Here is a 15,974-nt window from a genome sequence, read left to right as displayed (position 1 = left end):
AATGGTGTAGCTGGAAGTCTTGCTAACCAAAACTCTGCAGTGGTGTTGCTAGTGAGCTGCTACAAGTGTAGGAAGCTTTTGCAGCACTGAAACTGTTGCCTTCACAGCAGCATATGAGCAGACTAGGCTTGAGTGTAATGTATCTACAGCTGTCAGGCCTTGTGAGTTAGCATGCAGGCTTACTATGAGCTTCAGAGAAATGGGAAGATCTTAGTATTAAAACTTCAAATTATACTTAAACTGGTATTGAGCAGTGATTTCTTTATGGAAGTGGGGGGAGGGAAGTGGGCTGTTGATCCGTGAATGTACTTCATGGATTTTTTACAAGACTTGTAGTCATGCAAATGTCTCTGTAATCTGCTGAGCAAAGCAACTCCTTGAGGAGTGTAGCTGGAATAATACTTGATCTTGGGGTTAAAGTACTTAATGCTTTCAAGTATGGTATATTAAAATTCCAGTTAATACTGACTTTTCAGTTCCTTTCTCTCACTTGTTTATCAGTAACAATGATTAGTTTCAGGTTTAACTGCTTAACTACTCCAGCTTAATGTATTCAAGGTTGAATCTGCAAGAATCAAGGCAAGATTCTGTCTAGGTTATTTTTAACCCAAGTCAGACTATTTCTTTTACACTTTAGATCTTTTTGCTAGTCCATGCTTAGCTCTTGGTGATTGTTTTCCTCAGGCTCAGCTTATGATGTTCTTAACAGCAGCGTAATCTGTCTTTTAATTATGTATTTCTGCCTTTTCTGTGGAGTTCTATCACTTGACAGTACTTTTGTGATCATTTGCTGTTGCTATGAGAACTTCAGCTGGAGTCCTGAAATACTACTGCACTTGAGTCTAAAACTGCAGTTGGCAATGTGGGAAAGAGTCTCTTTAATCAGCTTTGCAACATTCCCCTTGCCCAGTGCCATCAGTGTTGAAGACAAGGAAGTAAATGATTATGTATCTTTGAAATATGACATGTTAATTGCTTAGTTTCTAGTTCAGTTGCCTGAAACAAAATGCATGGAAAGCCTGTTTCTCTCTTAAAAACTTTTTCTACATATACCTTTTTTTAGTATAACTTCTAGCTTGTGAATTAAAATTAACAGACTGTGGTCTTTAAGAGTAATGCAAAGAACAAATAGCCTCTTTCTCCCTTTAGATGGGAGATAAGCACCAACCACATTGGTTGAAGTGAAACCCAGATGGGTGTTTGCAAGTCCTATTGGTTGGGAGTGTGCTTTGGAAACTTCTATCAGGAAATTGTGGGAAGAGATGCACCTTGTGACTCTTCAGTACAGGTTTTTCAAGGTTGTAAATTCTTGGTGGACTTAAGTGTAATTATGTGACCAAATCTGCTACCTTCAGAAGCTGAAATAACTTCAAGCCGCAAAAGTTCTGTTTTCCTTCTAGATGTGGGTTACTGGAGTGCTATTTTTGAGGTTGCTCTTCTTTATTTTTTTTCAAGCAGTAAGGCACAACTCTGGAAAAACAGGACCATGGCTTTGAATTTTTTTACCTAATGGTGTTTCTAAATGACCATCATCTAGGGGAAGTGTTCCCTGAGGGGGAGTAAGTGGAAGGTGGGCACTCTTCTTAACATTTGCACATAAAAAGATGCAAAAAGAGCTCGAGCTTATGGCAAATCTGCCTGAGAAAGTTGTACCTAGCAGTACTTTTTCACCTAGGAGCAGCAACTCCTCCAGCTGGCCCAGGTGCCTACTAAGGTGTTGTCTTTTCAATTCTCTGTTGATCCTTCTGGCCTGTGGGTCGGATTTGTGCAATAAAGAACCAATGCTGAGATTACTCCAACTCCTTGGGACTTCACATACATTAACTTTACGTGGCAGCCAGCTCGCAGAATGGTTCCTCCTCTCTTAAGCTCCACCTCCTGGCACTGGTACAAAACCGTGATGAAGCACGTATGGAAATTTCCATTGCTCGGCTGTGGGGCTCCTCTGCCAGCTGCGAACTTGAGCAGGGTTGTGGAGCAGAGGTGCCTCAGCCCGCCCTCTCAGCAGAAGGTACCGCAGTGACGCATTACCTCGAACTCTTGCTTTCTGGTTGGAAAGCTTTTATGTTGCTTCAGACCACACAAAGCGACGTAGAGCTGCTCTGATGAGATCTGTACAGGCTTTTCCCACAGAAATCCTCCCTGTGCAGCTGTAATGTGTTCCTAATGACAGCAAAGGGTAGGGTCCTCCTCCTCTCACAGCCTCGTCCGAGGGAGCTCCGGGCTGCCGTGTCCGGGAGGGGAAGGCCAGACGCTACCTCCTGACACGTGCAGCCTCAGCCGCGGGAAGGCCGGAATCCCGGCTTGCCGTGGCTGGTCTGAAGGGCACGGAACACCGGCGGCCGCGGGTCCCACCCCGGGCCGCAGGCGAGCGGCCGCCCCTGAGGAGAAAGAAACGGCGGGGGGGGGAGAAGGAGGCAGCGCCAGGCCGCGGCGTGCCAGCGCGCATGCGCGGGCACAGTCTTCCCGCTCGCTCTCGGCAGGCCGCGCGCCAGCCCCGCTTCCTGCGCGCGCGGGGCGTGGCGCACGCGCAGTGCCCGCCGCCTCCCCTCCCGCCATGAGGGAGGAGGTGAGGCGAGGAAGATGGCGCTGGGCTGCCGCCAAGGGGGTCGGTGGTGCGGCCGCGCTCCCCTGGGGCGGTCCGTGCTGAGGCGGCGGCGGCCGCTCGCCGCGCGGGTCGCGGGGGAGGTGGAAGCCGGATCCCCGGCGCGGCCCTACGCTGCGGCGGCCGGCGGCGATGATGAGGCGGCGAGCGAGGAGGAGCTGCTGGAGGTGTGCTGGCGCCGGCACTTCCTGCGGGGCGGCGCGGAGCCGCGGCCGGCGCTGCCCTGGCGCGCCTACCTCAGTGGCTGTCACCCGGGCTTCGGGCCGCTGGGCGTGGCGCTGCGGGGAAACCTGGCGGCCCAGTGGTGGGACTCGGCGCTGGCTTTCCGGGAGCAGGTGTTCGCCGTGGATGCCCCGCTCCACGGCCCGCCCGCCGCCGGCTCTCCGCGGGCCGGGCAGGGTCTCCGGCTGCTGCATTCGGAGACGCTGCGCGAAGCCCTCTGGGGCAGGGGCTGTAGCCAGGAGCCGGGCGGACCGTCTCTGGAAGAAGTGCTAGGGAGCGCGGGGACGCTTCGTGAGAGCCTACTGCCCGGTAGGTGCCTCGTCCGTCAGCGCAGGGGTGAGGCTGTTCTCCGGAGAGATCTGGACAGCCCGCTCGCGTTTTTCTTGCGGGGAGCGAAGCAGCAGCACTTCAGGGAATTTTCCAGTTGCGTTAGCGCGCTGGGAAGGTTTCGTCTGCGTACTGTGAGTTTGTGTCCTTTTCAGGGACCTGAGCGGCGTGAACGCCGAAGTGCGCATCGGATGCTTTCCGTTGTAATTGGGGGAAAGGCACATTAAAATCGCAGTTGCCAAAGTACCCGGAGGAATCGGGCTACAGACTGCTGAGCTAATCTCTGCAAAACATTAACGCTAGTGGGACTCCACATATAAACAGTGCGGGTATCATATGTGCTACATTTGCTCTCGGTAGAATTAAAAAAATAACATTTTTTCCTACGGCTACTAAAATTAGCTGTTTGTCTTTCGACAGGTGCCTTGGCACAATATGTTAGCTGCATAGAATTGGTGAACAAAAGACTGCCTTGTGGCCTTGCTCAAATTGGAGTATGCTTTCACTCTATTCCAGAAAGTGAACAACACAACAAAAAGCTTACAAGGTAGAGTAGTAGAGAGATTAATCCTTTTCCATACTTAAGCCAAGTGTTTGCACTTGTTTCACTTTTGGATTATTTTTGAATACTGTCTCTTGCTTTTTCCCTGTTATTTTTGAAGGAGTTAACTTGCTGACCTTGCTATTGTTTAAAGAATAGGCGAAAGGACCACGTCTTTGCTTGCATGGTTTAGTTCTCCTAGAACTGCAGGACAGTGGCTCGATTACTGGTTACGCCAGAGGCTCCAATGGTGGAGAAAGGTAACGGCAGTGTAGCCATGGGAAATCTTGGCCTGCTTCTTTATATCTTAGAGAGAGGGGGGATTAGACACCCTGGTCGGTCTTATGGTGTTATATTGTTAGCCTGTTCTTGTCACTGACATACATATATTTCTCGTGAGAAACCAAAAAACTATTTCAGTTTATGACAAGCCTGTTAAGTAGTTTATAATGTGACTTGCAGAAGGGCAAATGTTTTGTCTTTGTAAGTGATTTGAGATCAAAATGCTGTAAAACAACAGAGAGATTTGGGCTGTAATTTATAAAAATCCTTTGCTGAAAATCACAGACCACCTTGCATTACAGACTTGTTTTTTGTAGTTAATACAGCACGTACAGTAGTGATCATCTCATATCTTTTATTTTCAGTTTGCAGTAGGCCCATCTAACTTCACCAGCAGTGACTTTCAGGATGAAGAAGGAAGAAGAGGATTTAATTTACATTACAGATTTCCTTGGGGGACAGAAACAATAGAAACATTGAAGAACCTTGGTGATACTGAACTGTTACAGATGTATCCAGGGGATAGCTCAAAATTACTTGTAAGGTTTACTGTATTAAAAATTTTTTCTGATAAAGATGATAATGTGTGCGAGAAATGGTTTCTTTGCTGGTCCACTTGCTTAGCATGTGACTGTCTTTTTATTCTCTTGTTGTAAAAGCAGTACAATTGATACTCTGCAGTCAGACCTTTGTTTTCAAAAGCAGATAAAATCGTGTTTTGGAGTTCTTTTGCAAGGAGTTAATTCTTTGAAAATAGAAATGAGCTATGTTGACAAGACAGCTGTTTCAGCTGCATAGCCTTTACCTGTATCTGTGAGTAGATGTCAAGACAAAGTCAAGTCTGTGTTTTGCAGTGTTAAGTTCGCATCAAAAAGAACCTGTAAATGTTTTTTCTTTCTGTAGCTTTTCCAATTCCATATATGTAGAAGTTCATGTGGATTAATGGATGATAAACACTGCAAATGGCTTTATAGAAGTTGCCACACTCAGAAGGGGGAATGGGCTAGAGGGAAACCTTTCCACTGAATATATTGGAGAGGGACAAACTTCTAGTGAATGGCAATGTTTGAAAAGTCAGGCTGAACAGATAAAAGGAGCGTAACTTGGTATTTTACCAGCAAATTGCAACCTTCTCCTCCTCATGACAGTCCTGTCTGTCTTTCCTGGTTCTGCAGCTTATTTGTATACAGAAGGCAGAAGACTGTAATGTAACCTACAAAACTGTGGGTTACGTAGTTGTTTTGGGTTTGCGTGGCGGGCTTTTTGGTGGGGACGGATCCTTGTGGTCTCTTGGAAGTCATCTAGAAACCTCTGAAAGAAAATGCAGAGTTTCAAGTATATTGGCCATAGGTTTAAATTTATGATCAGAGAGGCAGGACAAGAAAATAATCCCATCCTGCTCTGATCTTCTGCTTTCCCCAGTGTTACAGTCTTACCTAGTTACTCTTACACTTTTAAGATTGCTGGTAACTTTTAAAAATATATGTCTGATTGTATTTTAAATGTAATAAGGGTGCTTGAGCTCAATGCCTCATTATACTTCTAAAGTAAACAAAAGGCTTTTGGGGACAGTCTTTGAGGTACACCTTTGCTGGTTTTTTCCTCTTCAGGGCCGAGATGGAAGGAAGAATGTTATTCCTCATGTTCTGTCTGTGAGCGGAAATCTGGACCGAGGAGTATTAGCATATCTCTTTGATTCTCTACAGCTAGCTGAGAACCCATTAACAAAAAAGAAAAATTCACAGAGAAAGGTAACTTTCTATAGAAAGTGTAAGGACGGATGGATGATGGAAGGCAGGGATAGGTCAAAGTACAAAGCCCACAGACAATGTGGTAAATTCAAGCATAGAAATACCTCCCTTTTCCACATGGCTATCTTCTGTTCCCTTCCCCAAGAGGTGCAGACGGAACGCCTCTCACTGGTAGCAATAGGCTGGTCCCATGGGACTGCCTCTGCAGTCCTTTTCACCCACATAAGCAATTTTTCTGTCATTCTGAGGTCACCGTTCCTGCTTTACCTTCTTTCTCTCTGATGAGTAGGTAGGCTCTTGCCGTGCAAGTGATGAAGGAGTCAAGAGGAACTGGAATGTAGCTGCTGTGCATGGGAAAGAGGAGTTTGCCTCTTCTGGCAGCATTTGAAGGTTGCTGAGAAGAGTAGAAAAAGTGGGTCGTGCGTGGTAGTGGGGCATTTCCCCAAGGACCATCATTATTCCCACTTTTACCCTGGTTTTCTGGAGTTAGAGTACTAGCCTTCAGAGAGCACTTGTTAGTCAAACAGTCGTTTGGTCTTTAAGACCAGGCAGTAGACTGGATGGTAACTGTCTGCTGGGCTGTCTCTGATCACTCTGGCTTCAATAAAGATGATGGAGCTCTGCTAACAAAACTTCATCTCTTTTCTGGGCCAAAATGGAGTAATTTCTGCCATGCTAATCTAGCTGGCATGTGTGCTGGTTATATAAAATACAGCTTTTAATTCAGGATTGTGCTATGAGAAATTTCTTGCATGTTTAGAACCTTAATTTCAGTGAAAAAAAAATTTAATATTTCCTAGTTCTGTTTAGAATTTCACACCAAATGCATTTAGTAATCTGTTGCTTTTTGTAAAATTATTAGGTACTTAAGCTTCATCCTTGCTTAGCACCTCTTAAAGTGGCCTTGGATGTAGGAAAAGGTCCAACAACAGAGCTGAGACAGGTAGGTTGTAAGAAAGTATTTTAATTTTGAGCACTGACTCTCCATGTAACCTTCTGTTGCAATTCAGACACTGTTTATGTTGGGGAGAATCATGCTGCTACTTTGATTCTCAGAGATTCATGGTTGTACATATTTTACAGTGCTGTTGTGCAGCTTGTGAGTTGTAGCCAAAGGAGACCACTGCAGACAGTGGGTAGTAGATGCCTGCCTTGCATTAACATGCTGCCTTCAGTACTATTAGAGTTGATAACTTGTTCCATGCAAAATTAAGGAAAATAAATAATACAAGCCCTCTCAGCTTCTGGATCTTCCAGAATCATCTTAATGCATGGGTCACATCTTTAGAAGGATTTTTTAAAAGTTTTTAAGTCAGTCATTAAGCTGGTCCCCACAGAAGGGGGAAAACTTACATTGGCATGTTTTTAAATATAAATGGAGATTTAATTGCCAGGCTGCTTTCTACTTTGAGATTATTTCAGCCAGAAAATTAACACCAGCTAGGAATGCTAATACCACACATGCTAGAATTTTAGTGGTTTCATTGTATAGGATTTCAAGCCCTCAAAGACTGTCTTTTAACATTTGTTTTTAAATAAACACAGGTTTGTCAAGGATTGTTCAATGAACTGTCAGAAAACAGAATTTCCGTATGGCCGGGTTATCTTGAAACCATGCAAGTATCTATGGAACAGCTTTATACAAAGTAAGGAGAAACAGTCTTTTGTAAATTAAACTATGAAGGTGAAAGATGACTTTCTGTGGACTAGCGAAAATATGCCTCTTTTCAGTAAGAAGTCATCGAGTGCAGTAACCACATGACTGAAGGCATGTATCCCGAACTATAAACTTGGATTCAATTAGCTTTATTACAAAGAGCAATTTCAGATCATTCATTTTTTAAATTAAGTGAAGTAAAAGCCTTTCACATGTTATTGTTGTTTCTCTGGAACTGTGAAATGCCTTTTAGAGACTCTCCTATTGAAAATACATTTCATAAGATGAGTCATAAGCTTGTAGAACTGTTTCCCACCCTCACCCCCCATTTTTGCATCTGGACTGGTTCTGTTTCATTCTTAAGTACTATTTCAAATAGCACACTGTGTCTGGTCTTGAACTTAAAAGTTCTTCCAAGTCTGGAACCATTTACCTTTAGTGTATGTGATGGAATTATTTGTGCAGATAAAAACTACTATTCCAGTTGAGGGCTTCATATATGATATGTTGATCAGGAGTGAATTTTGAGCATATCGCTGCTCATGTCAGCGGATCTTGAGCATAGTGATGAGTATTTTTTCCCGAGAGAAAATAAATATGACTATTTGTTCTGTGCAGTAGTCTTCAAAGTGAGTCTGGCTATTAAATAACAGAAGAAAGATATATTCCGCTTCTACAAAAATACTCTTGTAATAGGTCAGCAAATAACATTCTTATGTACTAAAGTAACTAAATAATTTAAAGAAATGTAATCAGGAAAGCAAGGAATGGCAACAAGAAAACTGGTGTCTTCACACTGGACTTAGTGCAGTATAGCAAAAATAAGTATTTACAGTTTATGGTCATTTGTACATAACTTATCTGAGTTTTTTGTACACCAAAAGCAGTAACAGGTGTGCTCTTTTCTTTGTAGGTACGATGAGATGAGTGTTCTCTTCATGGTCTTGATAACTGATGCCACTCTAGAGAATGGAGTGGTCCAGCTGAGAAGCAGAGACACCACCATGAAGGAAATGATGCACATTTCTAGGCTGAAAGACTTTTTAACTAAGTATGTAACATCAGCCAAAAATGTGTAAACTTAAATTAATTGAATAAAAGGAATTTCTTAAACATCTGTGCCTGAACTTGCTTCTACGGTGTCATGGACTCAATGGTTTCTCTGCAAATGGTTCTGCTAAAACTTGGTGGTGCATGTGTTTTCTGTGAAATCTAGACCTTCTAGGTATTCCAGGTTACCTTGAAAAGAGGGAAGAGAGAAACTTGTCCCTTGTTAGCAGGGCTAACCATATTCTTTTTCATGTCTTCAGTTTTACTATCTAATTGAAAATACTCCATCCTAGCCTAAAAATTCATCTTTCATCTGTGTATTGCTGACACAATTATAGTCTCTGCTGGAAAATGGTATTTTATATAAAAGACTTCAAAATCTTAAATTTTTAATAACATCAGTATTTTTGTACTGTTTATAGGAATGTATGTTAATCACATGGCCTCAGTTGTTCAACATTTAAGCTACTTCATCTTGCACTTGATAAACATAAAAATCAGAAATACATTATCAAGAGTAACAGATGAAATAGAAATAAATTTTAGTTTTTGACAAGCATTTTTGTGGACGAAAAATGGCTGTACATAGAAAATGGTGGAAAAAGGCTAATGTGTGACCATATTTATGCTGTACCCAAGTGTTGTAGTCAGAATCAGATACAGGAGTTTGCATTGATATGAAATTGATTCTGATCTTCTGTAGACTTACTATGCGTGTACAGCTTGTTAAGTCACTGTATTAAAGTGCTTTAAGGTGTATGCAACAAGGCATGCAGCCACAGATAGTCATCAGTGTCATGAAACACAAGAACTTGCCTTAAAAATGTCTTCTGTTAACATGGTGCTTATTTAACTATGTACAGGTTATTTGTAACAATAATATTAATTGCTGCATAGCGTAATGCTAGATATAATGCAAGGTTAGCATAGTGTGACTGCATGACTTACTGAACTCATGGAATTCTACATAAGCGGGCTATGGAATGACATTAAAAGAACCCAGAAACATCTAAGAAACGGCCTGTAGCAGGATGGAGAATTTGTTTTGGAGTTAACTGTCCCAAAAATTAATTTTAGCATCCTATCCCTACTCTGAGAGCTGAAGTAATGTTGAACTGAGAAATAGCCATCCTTGCTGCTAGGTAACAGCAGATAGCAGGTACAGAGGCCAAATATGGATCCTCTAGTATGTGCCTAAGAGGACAACACAGTTGGGATTTTTTTTTTTAATACTTGACTAAAGCCTTTTGATTATCTTATGTTTGCATACAATCCAGTTTTTACTTCAGGAGAGTTGTTAAATATACAGGAACTTGGGTCTGGGTGAAAGCTTTACATCATTTATTCCTTTCTGTTTATTAATCAGATGCATATAACGCCAGACTTTATATTGTGTCCTGTAGGATCTTACCTGACAGTGATTGCATTGTTTTGTTTCATTTTGGTTTTTATGGTGCTATTTGGGGAATAAGGTGCTGTTTGTCTAATGGGATTGCTACTGGAGTCTTTGTTAATTACAGTTTTTATCTGTTCTGCTTTTTCTTTTGAATTGAAGTCTTTAGAGATTATGACTTGGGAGTTTTGCTTGCTAGTAAAGAATGAGCTATATTGTCTGTCCACAAAATAATTAGGCCAGGAAACTACTATCTAAACATCATCTCTGTGCAGACTTGGTGGTATTTAAGACATCTGAGGATGGAAAGTTTCTTTAAAAATATGTGATTAAGTTAATCACGAGATCTTACCTTGTACTCAATGTCTGATGAAGACCTTTGAATAGACTGTAGCACATGCCGCCTTCTCTGCTAAAAGGCAGAATAACATAATTTACAATTCCTTTTTTGGTACAGAGGCACAACAGAAGAATTAATATACCATCAGCAACTTGGTCACTAATAACATCTCCTGCGTGGTTTCATAATGAGGCCATTGAATTTTTGGATCATAGGATGGTGATAGGCTTTTTACTTGGTTTTTTTTGTGTGCTTTTCCCCCTCAAAATTAAGTCTTAAAGTTATTTTAATTTCTCTGTAGTAAGCAAGCACTTTCGGTATGTAACTGCTACTATCTAAACCCTGCCTCCCCCCCCCCCCCCAGCAAAATCCCCCCAAAACATATTTGTGCACATCAGATGTTCCAATATTATAGCTTGATGTTTTCACCTTTTTCATCTTCTCTTCTAATAACAGAAAAGTTGACATACTCTTCTTCTCGTTTAACAGGCTCTGTATTAAAGATGATGAACAGCAGTTAACTCAATGACAAGAGACTGACCAGATGGGGTTTTTGGTTTTGGGTCTTTTTTTTTTAATAATCTTGAAACAAAGCAGTGAGATTCCATATTGAATATATGCTTTCTGTAGCGTTCATGGGCCTTATCAGAGGTATTGTCACTGTCCTTGCAGGCCATGTGGGTAGAGTGCTGATTGATATCTGGCATGAGCAGCTGCACAGAGCACTGAGCTAACACAGCAGAGCAGTCAGGATTCTACCTGCCTGCTACGTGAACAGGAAGGCAGATTTGTTCGGAGATAATTACTCCCCTTTTGATATTTAGAAACAGGAAACATAACACCTTTGCTGTTGGTTTGTTTCGGAGGTTTCTTTTTTGCTTGAAAATACTGATATTCATGTATAAGGCAAATTACAAGATAATAGCATCTTGGCTTTCATGTGATGTCTTCATTATTGTGTATTTTCTGCAATTGAAGTTGTACAATGTCTTAACTTAGGTCAGTTGCTTTGCTCATAATTTCAGTTTGAACTGACTTTGAGACTTGTCAAAGTTAAGAAACATGGAATAAAGAACTCTGTACTGAACAATCTTGAACAGATACAGGAGCTACGTAAGTTTTATTGTTCTACAACATGCATATAGCCAACTTTTGTCTCTTAGTAAATGGGCATGGCATCTCTGATCTACTTAACTGTCTTTTAATTTTGTTTTCCTTTGTAATGGCTACTTCAATCCTCACCATGAGTTACCAAATGCAGTTCTTCATTTTACTTCTGTTTACAGTAGATTTTTTTATAGAACTTCAGTTAATTTAACTGGTTGCAGTGTTGGCTGCGTGGCTGACAGGTAGTGCCAAATATGGACCCTGAGGGACTTCAAATAATGCCTCTGCCAGGCACAGTCAGTAGTAGTAGTAGCTCACTGAGTGACAGTAGGTGTCCCCTTCTGCTGCTTTTGCAGTACCTGAAGAAATTTGCACATAATAGCTACAAATAGTATAACAGCATTCTTCAACTAAACTCCCACAAGTAAGTTTCATGACTGCATGGGGAGTAACATGAACTTACCAATCTCTGTGTATATGACGTAGTCTTCAGGCTCTTCCGCATTCGTTGTTGAAGTAAAGCCAGTTGAGGACCTAGTAGACTTAAATTTTTCTGCAAATTGTAAAAGAAAAACAAACATATGCCTGTATACATATATCAGTTTTTCTTAGAGGGAAATAAACAGCTCCATGATATTTTTTGAATTCTTGGAGATCTCATAAAATGTTATTTTCATGGTAAAAATTACTCCTTAACCAAGGGTATTTTTAACAATTTCCTTTCTTTACTAAGAACTGTGAGGTCCAATTCCTTCCAACATATATGTGTATTAAATTAGATGTTGCTTTGCTTCCCCCATTGCAGACCTGCCATCTAAAACATAGCTCTGAGGTTTTGCTTTGTCAGTGTCTTGTTAAGTTGCCTGTGCTGGTTAAGAGGACACTTGACAACATCCTAAAATACCAAGTGCTTAACCCTACTCGCCAATACCCTTTAGTGTGTAAATATCATGTTACAACATAAATGAGCACCTCTGGAAAACGAAACAGACATTCAAATAACTCACTTGCTTTATATGAAGGAATTATGAAAAATGGAATTGCCAGAGCAAATCCTATTATGAATAGCAGCAAGATCAGCACAAGAGAAATGATCAAAGGTTGAGAATGGCTTCTCTCTTCTGCCAAAAAGAAAAAAAAAAAAAAGGTGTTTATGCAATGAAATGTTGTTTCATAAGTATTTTCTGTAAATTAAAAACAAGACTTTACATTTCTTTCAGCTTTTGGATTAACTGTGGTTAACGTAACTACTCAGGAGAGTCCCAAGTGCACACTGCCACAGAAGAAGGAAGGGAGCTTCCTGGTGCCAGTAGACTCTCTTTCATAGGGCCAGAGAGAAAAATGGAACCAGACTCTCCCCAAGGAGAGCAAGGTGGACCAGGGGTGTCTTGCAAAAGTCAATCTTTTACAGTCATCCTTCATGGTCACTTGAACCTCTACTACTGCCTAGGCTGCATGGAATTCTATCTTTTTCCATTAATTTAAAAAAAATATTTTTTTATTGTAAAAATTATATTTTGAACATTACATTGCATGAACAAAACTTCTGGCTAAAAAACTTGCATTGTTACAACATTCTGAATTTTGTGTGGTCCCTATTTATCAACAGTGGTAAAATGTTTCACACATGCATACCTGCTAATGTAAAGTTGAAACTGTTGCTGTATTTTGTATTATTGCGAAAGCTATTTTCAGCTCTGCATTTATAGGTTCCAAAGTCACTAGAGGAATTAATAAATAGAAAAATGACAGCTGCTTCATTCTTCTGCATCTTCACTGGGGGAGAAATGCTTTGTCTGCCTTTGAAGAACATGTATGTGATAGGAAGAGAGCCATTTTCTGAGAGACAAGACAGGGTCACGTTCTGGCCTTCCTTTGCTTGAGAGGTGGGTGAGCTCAGCACTGGTTTGGAAATTGGCTCTGTAAAAAGAAGACTGAAAAGTCTGCATCACTGAGTACAGGACAAGCTCCAAAGCAAGACTCGGAGTTAAGCTGCAACATTGGCAAATGAGACAGGCATCAAGGATGGAGGGCTCAGTGAGCCAGATCAGAATAGCACCGCCAACTCCTAAGGAAATAATAGCCGTTTGCAGTAAAGTTCAGCTCCGCAATCGAGGCAGGCACACAATGCAATCCAAAACAGTACCTGCTGCAAACAAAACCCTGACTCCTGCTGCTGCAGATACATTGCATCGGACACGGCTATGTGCCCCTGAAATAAAATGTGCTGAGAAGGTATACAGCAAGACATACCTTTAAGGGTGAAGTTGAGACTTTTGCTGTATTTTCCGCCACTGGAGATGTTATTCTCGGCTTTGCATTTGTATTCACCCACATCACTGGCAGAGTTGATAGTCAAGTTAAACAAACCGGGGGTCAAGTCTGGCCTATTTAAAGTGGATATCTTCTGACTGTGTTTAAACAATGTGTATCTGACAGGTGGAGTTCCAGAGTCTGAGTGGCAGGAGAGGCTCACGTTCTGGTTCATCACTACATTCAAAGTCCCCTGAACAGGTATGAGCCTGGGATTGGACAGCATCTCTGGAAAGAAGAAACTTCTGAGTGAATTCACTGCACCTATCGTCCAAGAAACTCTCAGATTTTTCCCAAAATATGTTGAGGACCAGGCTATACTTATTTCTGTTGAAATAGGGGCTTACATTTTTTTTCCGCCTCCAGTAGCGGGCAACACAACTTTATATTTTTCAAAATCAGTATGCAGCTTGAAACACTTGATGAAAAATGCATGTCTTCATACAAAAGAGAGCATATACGCACAAAGCCAACAGGTATATCCAGATGAACTAAGAAAAAAAACTTTTGAACTATAGCAGCAATGAAAATAATAGAAGTGTAGAATATAAATATTATGGGACATTAATTGTAGGAGAAAGTAACCTTATATGCTAGTTGAGAGGTAGTATGTGAATCTGAAAGTAAAAATGGTATTTTATTTGTGGCTGTAAACAGGTAGAATTAACCTTGTGTAAGTAGATTGAACTTTTGAATAGTAGCAGCAGGAGCCTTGATGGTCTATCAAATCAGTTTGCTTTTGTGATATTTTACAAATACATTTGTAATAAAAACTTGTAAGGTCTTTTCATAGAAAATGGTAATAAACTAGTCATGACTAAGATAAGTTATGACACTTCTAGAAGAGAAAAAGTTTTAACAACTTAAAGCAATTTTGACTGTACATACATGTCAGCAAAGAGATAGTTAACTTTGTATAGCAACATGTAAACTGCCTCACTGCACAGACAGGGGTGACAGATTTAATTTTACATGAAGGTTTTGGCCATTTTTAAATCCCTCCCCCATTTTTTTGTTATCAGTTTATTTCAGCACATATCCTAAAATCAAAAAAAAAGAGAACCTACCTTTGCCATTTGCAGTAGTTTTCTGAATCTTCTGAGACATTTGAACTAAGAGAAGAAAAGAAAGCTTTCAGACAAGAAACAATGGTTCTTGTTTAGAAGATTTGTAATATGTAAGAAGTATGTCCTTGGCTTACGGTAGGCAAACAGCAGAACTGTGAGAAAAAACATTTTCTTTGCGCAAGACGGCTGGTGGAGTTACATTAATGAGATCTCTGAGGAGTGGCTCTACGGGTTGAGGAAGTCCTAGTGCTGATCTTCACTGATGTTTGTGTAAAGACTTTTGTCATATTCCACTTATGTTTAGCCTATGGCAGACAGAGCAGTGAGCAGCAGCAAAAGCTGCAGAGTGATTAACAGCAGTTCGGGATACAGTTGAATGTTACATAGAGTTGTTCTAAGATGTAGCTGACCAAATCAGCAGTTTTCCATGTGAGAGAGCTGTGTGGTAGAACCATGCTGCCATGCAGTATACAAGACTGTATATAATTTTTCTAGCACTGTTCTTATAAGGGAATGAGTTCACTGATTCATATCAAACAGTCACACAGCTAGAGATAATGCAAGTGATTGTGTGGCTGAGACTAAGGCAGTATGTGGTAGTGGTTTTTTTAGCAGCAATATAATTAAAAAAAAATTGTCAAAAAAAAAAGCATCAAATCTATAGAAGTTTTAAGATGCTAATATTTATAGCTAGCCAGCTTGTTAGGGAAATACTTTGTTCAAACTTCAAATACTAAGCTGTGAGGAAATGAGATCTTGTACTAGAAGGTACAAATCTCATCACGAACTTGAGTTCAACACCACTGCGGAAAAAAATTTGATGACTAATTTGATTATCTAATCAGTAATACAAAGCTACACGATTACAGTAAGTAGATGTTCTTTATTTGCCATCCTCCGGGCAAAGTAAATGTAATCTTTAGCTATATATGGGCATTGCCGTCCAAAGCACCCTAGGCCCTGTTGTGTGTGAAGAAGTAACTACTTCTACAGAATGAGAATGCCTTAAAAGTTTTGTTGTAATCCTTGCCTTATTTCTTTGTCTCTGTTTTCTGAAGGTAACAAGACGTGGCCCTACAGAGTCTGTCTGCTCCTCTGTAATACAAAATCCCTCTGAAAGCCTGGTGTGTTGCAGCATGGTAGTTTCCTCACAGAATTTTGTGCACAACTTCCTTCCTCAGTTTTTTTCCCTCTAATTTCTTTTAAGACAACGTCCACCCTGCCCTCACAAATGTTTCTTATGTGGAAGTGCTGACAGCTAACCACAAGAGTGGCCTATTTTTTTTTTTGCAGCTGGCAGGAAGCGTCTTTAAAAATGC

The 15,974-nt window shown here is 41.0% G+C and overlaps 2 protein-coding genes across 6 annotated transcripts; one reads left to right on the top strand and one right to left on the bottom strand.

Moving 5' to 3' along the window:
- Positions 1-2,460: 2,460 nt before the first annotated feature.
- Positions 2,461-10,808, top strand: POLG2 (DNA polymerase gamma 2, accessory subunit). Of its 3 annotated transcripts, XM_069799298.1 has the most exons (9): positions 2,461-3,136; positions 3,575-3,701; positions 3,850-3,955; positions 4,343-4,516; positions 5,588-5,728; positions 6,591-6,671; positions 7,274-7,374; positions 8,299-8,436; positions 10,658-10,808. In XM_069799298.1, exons 1-9 carry the CDS (start codon positions 2,584-2,586, stop codon positions 10,695-10,697), a joined length of 1,461 nt encoding a protein of 486 aa, XP_069655399.1. In that variant the 5' UTR covers positions 2,461-2,583; the 3' UTR covers positions 10,698-10,808. The 3 variants fall into 3 exon arrangements, 2 of the variants coding, with proteins under 2 accessions (XP_069655399.1, XP_009926135.2); XM_009927833.2 differs by lacking the exon at positions 10,658-10,808 and having other exon boundaries at positions 2,466-3,136; positions 8,299-8,498; XR_011327270.1 differs by lacking the exon at positions 10,658-10,808 and having other exon boundaries at positions 2,469-3,136; positions 7,274-7,496; positions 8,299-8,498.
- Positions 9,660-14,980, bottom strand: MILR1 (mast cell immunoglobulin like receptor 1). Of its 3 annotated transcripts, none has more exons than XM_069799299.1 (8): positions 14,790-14,980; positions 14,656-14,700; positions 13,529-13,816; positions 12,911-13,195; positions 12,283-12,396; positions 11,739-11,828; positions 10,598-10,660; positions 9,660-10,240 (listed from the first exon to the last, which is right to left on the bottom strand). In XM_069799299.1, the coding sequence occupies exons 1-8, from the start codon at positions 14,821-14,823 to the stop codon at positions 10,188-10,190; spliced, it is 972 nt and encodes a 323-aa protein (XP_069655400.1). In that variant the 5' UTR covers positions 14,824-14,980; the 3' UTR covers positions 9,660-10,187. The 3 variants fall into 3 exon arrangements, with proteins under 3 accessions (XP_069655400.1, XP_009926136.2, XP_069655401.1); XM_009927834.2 differs by having other exon boundaries at positions 9,660-10,237; XM_069799300.1 differs by lacking the exons at positions 9,660-10,240; positions 10,598-10,660 and adding an exon at positions 11,513-11,634.
- Between the last annotated feature and the right edge of the window lie 994 nt (positions 14,981-15,974).

Source organism: Haliaeetus albicilla, chromosome 12 (assembly GCF_947461875.1).
Source record: "Haliaeetus albicilla chromosome 12, bHalAlb1.1, whole genome shotgun sequence".
NCBI classification, from domain to species: domain Eukaryota; kingdom Metazoa; phylum Chordata; class Aves; order Accipitriformes; family Accipitridae; genus Haliaeetus; species Haliaeetus albicilla.
This window is presented reverse-complemented; position numbering and strand designations above follow the sequence as displayed.